A 9,671-nucleotide genomic window follows, 5' to 3' on the forward strand; every position below is an offset into this window, starting at 1 on the left:
GTTTCCTCCAGAAAAGAAACTTTTCTGCTGAGAGGCTTCTTGTTTGGTATCACAGCAATGTGAAACAGAAAGAGGGAAGAAAGCAAGCAGGGTATTTCTGGCAAGATCAGAGCTGTGTTTGTCACGTTGGGCAGCGCTGTTCTGGTCACACAATGTAACTCCTCTGCATGTTTTCCACATCCCTGATTCTGAAAGACACTTAAGCATCTGCATAACATTTGAAACATGTATCTAATTACAATACATTGTTTACATCTGGAAGTGGACTGTGTAAGACTACTTCTAACCCAAAATAATTCATTACACTACTTCTAACCCAAAATAATTCATTACACTTCTGGTATGATCATGTTATAAAGTCCAAGGTTGGCAGAGTATAGTTCTGAACATTTGGCCTAGCGTTTTTCTTCCTCCAGAAAATCCAGGAAAAGGAACAGATAAGGATTCAGCATCAAGAAAAAAACTCCAAACTTATGGGCTGGCTTTATTGCTATCTTTCAGGACAAACTGCAGACCTTCAGATACAGAGGGGGGATGATGGGGATGAGCAGGATAGGACACAGACAACTCAACATGAACCCTCATACCCTCCCCATCTCTACTTCAGTGTGACTTCACTTCTCCTAACAGTCTTTTGTGTCTGTGCAACATTTTTAGCAATTGCTAACTAAGTACCTGGTTGCAGGGTCTAAAGAAAAAACCTAAAGCCACGTGTTGAATTCTGAAAACGATTGTGCTGTACACTGAAACATGGTACTTGATTATTTTCAGTGCTTTCACCCCACCCTGAATTGAGACGAGGCTAAACAGACCCAATTAGTTCAATAAAAAAGGCAACACTCAGTCTAGCGAAGTCATTCATTATAATATTTATTCTATGAAACAATGCTGAAAACATAAGATTACAAAAATGTTCCATGCATTTCATAAAATACAGAGAAAGACATTGTCACAAACAAAACAGAATAAGCAAGCCAAACCCCCTCTGAAAATCCTGAGAGCTCCACTCTCCACATTGCCTCACCTGAATACAAAAAAGCATATCCAGGAGAAAGAGCAGTCTGAGGAAAGTGGTTATCTGCCAATAACTGGGATGAGCACATCAGCCCACAAGAGTTTTGCCATCACCTTTCTCACTAGAAAATCAAACTGATGCGACCTGCTTTCCTTGCTACCAGTCCCTGGCATTGTCTCTGGCTGGGAAACCAGGACAGCGTTGCAGAATTCACGTTAAGCTGCTGTCCAGAGAGGCACTGGGGCCCAAAATGTAGGTAGCTATGGAAAGGTATCAGGGCCCAGTGGGTGAGAGGGAATGGCTGCTGTTCCCTGCTGGAAGCAGGCTGAAGGGACATGCCTTGACTGTCTTCCTGGGTGGAAAACACGCCTGGTGGAAGAAGTATGGGTAGAAGCAGGAGATGTATCTAGTCCCTCTTTAAGAATCCCAGCCACACAGAAGACATGCTGCATTACAGATGGATGCCAAGAGCAACATCTGCATTTAGGTTACAAATGGCGTTGCTATAAATCTTCTTACTGAAAGCTTTTGATCCAGCTCCTTCTCCTCAACCTACAGTAGCGGGTTTGGCTTTAGCAAAGCTGTTACAAGATCCTTCTCTTGCTTTTCTTTCACAGAACCTCCCAGATTCCCACAACAGTTAACAACCACGTAACCACCAAACACAAAGCCAGCCTAATTCTGGGCTCTGACATAAAAGCAGCCCCACTCTTGCGCTGGGAACACCCCAAAGCTGCCACAGCTGTATTTGGGGAGAGCAATGTAGTGAAAGGAAGAACAAGGCTCCACTTCCACCCACACCCACTGCCCCAAAAGCCCCACCCCACGAAGCCTTAGGAACACCATAGTCAGAGAATTTCATGTGGGGAGGAGCAAAGAGAAGAGAACAGATTGGGATCCTTTCCCCTGCACCTGGGGATGCATCCACTCTTCAAAACAGCATTCTTCCTTCCTGCCAGCTCCTGAGCCACCTCTGCCGCAGCACGGAAGGATCTGCATCGGCCTCCTGAGAATGGTGCACCGAGGGGGGAAGATTGTCATGGTTGAAAAAATGTTTTTCATGTTGATTCTTAAAAACATAAAGCTGGAAACTCATATTTAAAAAAAAATGTCAGTGAAGTGTAATTTAGCCTCTAGCACAAACTATTACAAAGTTAGAAGAAACGGATTTGCTCATGCTACACCTTAACTCTCTCCCTTTGCATACACATAGCAGCAATATGACTTTGTATCACACGGTCCTCTCACTTTCCAATTCCCAGAAAAAAACCTATTCAATTCCCTGCACAAGCACAAAGGAGTCAGAAAGAAGACTCCATAGAAAATCCCACGTCCAGCATTTCTCCCTTGCAGCTAGAATGATGTTTTGGTAAAGCTTTTAAAGCTCAGTTATGTTTTATGTGCTCCATTTAGATTGCATTAAAAAAACCCAGAAAATGCTGTAAGAAATTAAGGTCTTCACAGGTCTCCACAGGCTTTGGTGAAACACAAAGAGTCTTCTTTTAAAATAAGTGCCCAGCTTCCTCTAGAGTGGAATTTCTGTGTTGTCCATGTAAACACTACACAGAGTCTTTTGTACCACCCACTAAGCTCTTCGCTTCAATCAGCTACTTGTGCCCAAAAGCACATCCTTATGTTTCTTCCTACACCACAGCCATCCTCCTACACCCCAAAAGATGTAACAAAACAGGAATTAATCACAGGCTGGATACTTACAGGGACTGCCGCTGTTCGCCTCTGTCTTCACAGCCTTGGCAAGTTTGGTTGAGTTCTGCTGTGCTTTGCCCTGCTCCTCTCCAGTCAGCAGGGCTTTTATTTCCGAGGGGATTTTCCCTTGGTCCATGGCCATGCACCACTGCTTGTACTGAAACATGCAAACACACGAGGCCTCAGCAAACTGCCAAGATCATATCAGCAGACAAAACGGGGCTGTAATCTTTACCTTCCTGTATATGCACCGAAGGTCTGAATGTACTGAGCTGAAGCCTCTTAGGAAACTGCAGAGCCCTAACGAGCTGAGCACGTGGCCATGGCTGCATACCTGGCCCCAGCAAAGCCTTTCAGTCAATAAACTGCTACTCGGAGGCAGCACCAGACAGAATACTGTAATTATTAAACAACACGGAACACTCTGTGCAATCCCTCGCTGCTGGCATGCGAGAATACCGTTCCAGTTCATGGCCTATTAAAAACAAATATTTCACATGACTCTGGGGCTGACGGGCTATTAAGAGGTCCTTTCCCATTGCACAAGGCACAGTGGAAGCACATGTGCCTCATTTCCTACTTCCCTCGTCTTAAATCCTTCATTGCCAAACCCCGAAGCACATCAAAAACCTGGGGACAGCTGGCTGGCTTTTCACCTGATCCTAAACCTGCTGACTTGTTGTGATGAGCCCTGCCCATTCAAACAAACCTAAAGCCAGGTCAAGGCAGTGTCCCCAGCACTGGTGACGTTTCAGTGACACCGCTGTGTCTGTATTTCCAGATGAAACACTCTCTTTGGTTAATGCTGCTTATTTGGGCAAGACCCCCATCTTACACATCCTAGAACCACCTATACAGAGAGCATGCTGCAAGAATCCAACAGAGAAAAGCAATGACACCCTGTGGATACACGTTTGCCCTTTGATATTTCAACACCTCTCCCCACAATCTGCCTCTGTCAAAGGTTTTTCCAAACCAAACATTTCCAAGGCAACAGACTCAAACGCAATGGCACTTTCTTCGCTTGCTTCCAGCTCAGAACCAGCAGATAACTTGTGACATGAATTGGTATTCCACACCCCAAAGCAGACAAACAGCTGGATGCATCTGATGTTTTGCTGCCTCCCGGCCAGCCAAACGCCACTGTCAGTCACTGTGGTCCCGAGAACAAGCGTTCACAGGGACAGGTCCCACCTAACACTGAGGGTTAGGTTAAATGGGAGCTCCTTACCATTTCAAGCTCTTCTCTGAGAGCACAGATGGCTCGCTCTCTGCTTGAAACCAGCTCTTCCAGGTACTGGTACCTCAGCTTCTTCCTGGCTCTGCACTCCCTTGCGCTCTGACGACTTCTTTCAAGCTTTGCCTTCAAGTCTATTTTGGCTGGTTTACGACCTCGCTTGCCTGGTTTCTTTACTTTGCCTCCAACCACCTGGAAAGGAAGGGCACAATAAGGATCAGGCTCTGCAAAAGGAATGCTGGAAGCGTGTGACTGTAACTACTAGGAGTCTCAAGTATAAAATCTTGCATGTACATTCTGGAGCAACAGAGGAAATAAGAATGCTGAGCTCCGGAGTTTTCAGGACTCTCTCCATGGCTCTATTTCTCTCTCATCCTGAGGAACCCAGAACTGAACACGACACTTCAGCTAGCTATGAGAGCATCTGGGTCTTGAGGAGGCACAAACAGCTTGTAGTGATATTGCTTTCGTATCACCAACAGCACCTGCCCTAGCAGGTCTGGAAATATTAAGTTATAGGGATAAACGCTTCAATTCAGAAAAAAAATTATTTGTTTCTTTCAATATGACGCAAAACAAACAAAAAAAAACCACACAAAAAACCCCAAAAAACCCCAAAACAAAACCCCAACCAAACTCCCCCAGACCCCCAAAAAACCCACCCAAACAAAAACCAGTCTCCTCTGTGTTTACTCTGTGTTTCCCCAGCCAAATATTTCACTCTTAACATGGGGGCATGGCACAAGGAAATCTTAAATATGGTCTGAAGCTCAGTTCACTGGTCACTGGGCAGTATCACCCAGTCAGCATTACATCAGCCACACACCCCAGCTCCCCTCTGAAGTGAGGATTTCACTTTATTTGCATTCTGACCACACTGTTTGACTGGAGGGAGTGTGGAGAAATACACCTAACACACACACACACACACACACCTGCATACAAGAATTTCACTCAGTATTTCACCATCCTGGATACAGACAGACTCTTTCTAATAGGCAGTGTTCAGAATTTCAGAGTTCATAATTTTTACAAAAGGCACTTTTACTGTGAAAAGCTACAAAAGAAGTCATTTTTAACGTTCAAAGAAGTCACTTGTTCTGCAAACTTAGCAAGCTGCAATAAAAACAATAACATAGTGAACTGATGTGCCAGAATGAAGAGGAAAAAAAAAGGATTATACAATTGAGCCTATTCTTTCTTTGGTAAGTGAGTCAACAATCACATGCCAACATAATCCTACCCTCTCTGTATTGTCCCTCCTGATTTATTCAGGAGTAGCTGCCTACCATGAGCAAATGAAAGAACACAAAGTACTTAATGGACATCTATGATTATGAAACAAACACAATACATTCAGAAGAGCAAAGGGGGGGAAAAAAAATGAAGTTCTTTTATACTTGAACTGCTGAATACAGTTTAAATAATTCTTTACTTCACCAAGGTGGCCCCCCTCAAGATTTTCTAGTTGAGGAAAATCTAATGTAGTTCAAAGTAAGATAAAGCTAACCAGATGTGGCCGAGGCAGGAGCTCTAAAGAAGGGAAAGTGACTGTCCTCTTTCAGGCATGACAAGATCTGTCCTCTCATGGGCACACACTCCTGGCTGTGGATGGCCTGATCCATACTCCCAGTAGAACTACACAGAATCCTCCCAGGTGGCCCTGTGGGCACTCACAATTTGCTATCTACTATTATTTGCACTTGGAAGATGGATGGATAATCCATTACGCACACTGCAGCCAAAGTACTTCAGTTCTCAAAAGACTTTCAGCACCTGAGGTTTTTCTGTGCTAATGCCAGAAGGCAGCTCAAAGTAAATCTTTGGTAAGGTCTTGAAGAGACACACGCTGCAGCTCTCTTAAAAACCCTTGGCCACTCTGGGTTCTGAGCTGGCACTCAAGGCTGGGGCCCCAGCACACCCCACACTGCTGCGTGAACAGAACAGTGCCTCGAGTCCTGATCCTGCACAGGAGCACTGACAGCCTCTCCCCAAAGCCTCAGGTGGGGGAATGGCTCCCACCACACCATCTCTCGTAGTCAGCAAGTTAAAGACTGCTTGGCACATAGCAAATGCATCCTGGATCCACCATTATCCATAAACTGCTTTCCCTCTGGTCACTGCAGAGAGCTTTCTGCAGACAGGTGTGCCAATTGCTCTCCCTCCACGACCTTTCACCACTGCAGCAGCCCTGCACACTCCTGCCCCCTTAGGGCAGGAGGAAGGTTTGTACCTCTTGAACCATGGTCACTTGACAATGCTCTAGCCACCAGGACTATGGAGATAAAGAAAAGCTTCCCTCCCTTTTGACTCTAGGCACTAACACCCTAATAATCTGCCCCCACACCATACCCAAAGACTCACACTGTCCTCATGGCTCCTGGAGTGCACCACACAACTACACATCACCCTGCAAAGACAGCACTGCTAAGCAATTTAATCCAATCCTGCATCCTCACCACTTTTTCCTCACTGAGATTTAGAAGCTCCTGCTGTAACCTTAAGCAATCCAGCTGGGAAAAAAAAAAAAACAAACAAACAAAAAACTGAGAGATCTTTTGCCCCCATCCAGCATTCCCATATCTCCCTGGCTTCTAGTCCTGTTTGCCTGCTCAGTTGCTATGCTGATGTGACAGAATGAAGACAAAGCAGAAGTGATAGTTGATGTTGGACGTGGCAACAGACCAGGCAAACATTTTTTGTCCCTTTGTATTTCTCTGGAGTTTATAAAGAGGTGTGATCTATCAGCATTCAGCAGTGGAGAATTGGCTTTTTTTCAAGGAGTAATACGCAATCAAGACTCAGAACAACATTAATCATAAAACTTTTCACAGAAATATGAATAAAGGCATGCATTAGCTAGAGATCTGACCAAGCTCCCATTTCAGCTCGCTCAGACTTCAGAGAACAGAAGAACAGGACTCTTTTCTCAGGCACACTGTGTGATTCTTGGGGTGTCCTGCACGGGGCCAGAGCTGAACTCGATGATCCCAACTCAGCCTATTCCACAATTCCCTTTTAATACCCTGCTTAGATCACAACCTCAATTCCCGCCTCCCATCACCGTCCAGGCACAAAATTATTTGACCTGGAATTGGGAAAAGCTGCAGTTACTTGACCTGATACAGAAAATTCCTCAGACTTCTGGATTTTTTTGTTTTGTGAGAAGCATGCAGCAGATCTCTCCAAAATCCTTGCCAGAATGCATAGCAGAGAGGAAGGAAATGCACAGATAATACCAGCACTCACAGTGCTGAGGAGCTGAGCCCCTCAGATAGAAGACTGGGAAAAAGTTGGCCTCACCATGACATCTGCAAGTTTGATTCAATTTAGCAGATGAAAGCAACACTATCCCAGGCACTGCTCAGCAATGCTGATCACACTGACCAGGTCAGCACCTTCCAGAAGCTCTGAGTTCATTTACCAATAAACAAGCAGCTCCATCGACCAGCACTTGAGATCCATCTTAAGCAGACTCTTCACTGAAGGTACAGCTCTGCAGAACTTAATGCAGCACGGAACTGGCGATCATCTACAGAATTTATATAAAACTATAAAAGAGGTTAGGAAGAAATAAAACCTAAGTGGCTGCGTTACAGCAGAGAGGGGAAGAACTTATTCCCGCTTGCAAACATTTTTACAAAATCAGAAAGCAAATGAAGCCAGTCACAAGTCTCCTAATAAAGATGATGTTTTCTGCACAGATGCATAAAGAACACTGTCTGTATTTGCTGCCACGTCTGTTTTAAAAAAAAAGCAGCATTAATATCAAGTTTTCACAGAGTGTAATGCAGGCACCCAGAAGGGTAAGTGCTAAAGTTCAGGGCAGCAGTCACTCAATCTCCATTTTACTCATTCCTTGAAAACATGAGCAGATACGCCACCTGAACAAGGCTGAGCAGGAGCTTCTTAAAACATTTAAGGACTGGAAAAGCTGCACGAACACCAGAGCAAGACACGGACAGTTGCTGGATCCACAAAAATAGTAATATAGTATCTTTTCTGTGCAAGGCAAGAATATTTGTAACAAAAGAGAGAAACCTCAGCTTGTTTTGGTGGCGGTCTGGTTTTTGTTTGCTTGTTTTTAACTTCACTGGAATAACAAAAGTGAGCTAATGTTACAAAGTTCTATTTCTCATTTCTAGCCTTAAATCGACAAGCTAACTACCCAAGTAAGTCTCGTCAGTGGCCCCTATAAAAACCTCTGTAATTAACAAAAAAAGATTGCAGTTAGCTGGATAAAACTGTATTTTGGTGTTGACCAACAAGAGTTATCAACTTCTTACATAGTCTCTATTTTCTGCTTCCCAGTGCATGTAACAAATACATAATAAGATATATGCAGTCCTGTAAACTAACCAAGAAATTCCACCTGTAAAGGCTGAAACCACTGTAACAGAGCTTCTCCTTTTTCCTCCCTCCAAATACTTCAGAGATGCCCAAGTGTTGTTTGAACAGGAATTAACCGCCAAGGCACAGCTACATCACTAAACTCTTCCCCTTCCACACCCAATAGCCCAAACCACAGCAAGAAATGAGGCCAGTACCTGAACAACCCCCTGTTTAAAAGCATTTCTATAGAAGAAAAGGATAAAAAGTCACATTTTGGGTGGGGGGTTTTTTTGTGTGTGTGCGCGCCTGTGAATAATTTAAGAACACCCTTCCAAAATGAAAGGTGAATTTTTTTTCTAGACCTGATGTTAAGATATTCTACCCCTCCTTTTATTTCTTGCTATTTCCTTCCAACTTTGAAGAATGTGTTAACAAGAACCACTCTTCTAATGTTCTCTTAAACCAGATAAGGCTAAATTAAAGTGCACCGTGAACCGGGGGAAACTTTGCAGCCCGCAAGCTCAATTCTTCGTGTCACACAGATGAAGGCAAGCACTGAACTCGGCTGCAGGCAGTCACAGAGTGGTCACTACACAATTTAGCTGATTTTTTGCAGGGGAAGTCCTGCCACAAGCCAGCTCCCCTCAGCAAGGAGGAAAGCATGACTCAGTGGAATTTTTAGGAGATTTCAAGGACGCGCTGGCTCCAGCTGTGACCAGTTATATACAAATCAGGTATAAATAGTGCTTGTCTCATCCTGACACAGCAGCCTGCAGTGAGAAGAGCCCTCCCAGGGGAAACGGCATCTCTTGAACAGAGTCACCCAACCCTCAGGGTGACCCGTGGCCTCGTGAACTTGATAAAAACTGTACTGGGGAGTCAAGATAGCAAGGAGAGTGAATACTCCCCTCTGTTGGTTCTTCCTATTCAGAAAATAGGAAGATATTTAGCAACAACAACAAAAAGACCAAAGATTTGACTTACCGACTGGGTAAATAGATTTATTCTATTCAGGAAACGTGTCAAAAAATGTTTCAGGAGAAAGGGAAAAAAAAAAAAAAAAAGAAAAGAAGGCAGACTATCAGGACTCCAAATGACACGACGGTAGAACAAAAATTATCTTTAAATCAAAACCTGGAAGTCGGGTAGTACAAATAGCCTAAGTCCCGGGCGGGCCCCGCAGCCCCTTACCTTGCTGTCATCCATGTGTGCCGCCAGCCCCGAGGAGCGGGCAGAGCCACCCGCCCGCAGCCCCGGCGGACACCGGCGGACACCGGCGCTCACCGAGCCTCAGGGCCGCCCGCGGCCGCCGCCATCGCCGGCCGCCCTGTTTGTGTACAGCCGAGGGGAGCGATGGCGCCGGCAGCGCGGTGCACGCCG

General features: G+C 44.9%; 1 protein-coding gene across 2 annotated transcripts; it reads right to left on the minus strand.

The window, feature by feature from the left end:
- Window positions 1-846: 846 nt before the first annotated feature.
- CREBL2 (cAMP responsive element binding protein like 2) lies at window positions 847-9,671 on the minus strand. 2 transcript variants are annotated; one of them, XM_066184307.1, is made up of 5 exons: window positions 9,483-9,668; window positions 9,276-9,297; window positions 3,954-4,151; window positions 2,732-2,879; window positions 847-2,021 (listed from the first exon to the last, which is right to left on the minus strand). In XM_066184307.1, coding segments are annotated over exons 1-5 (381 nt in total). In that variant the 5' UTR covers window positions 9,494-9,668; the 3' UTR covers window positions 847-2,019. The 2 variants fall into 2 exon arrangements, with proteins under 2 accessions (XP_066040404.1, XP_066040403.1); XM_066184306.1 differs by having other exon boundaries at window positions 2,014-2,099; window positions 9,483-9,671.

This window comes from Chamaea fasciata, unplaced genomic scaffold (genome assembly GCF_029207755.1).
Source record: "Chamaea fasciata isolate MVZ Bird 193981 ecotype frontalis unplaced genomic scaffold, bChaFas1.0.hap1 SCAF_5, whole genome shotgun sequence".
Lineage (NCBI taxonomy): Eukaryota > Metazoa > Chordata > Aves > Passeriformes > Sylviidae > Chamaea > Chamaea fasciata.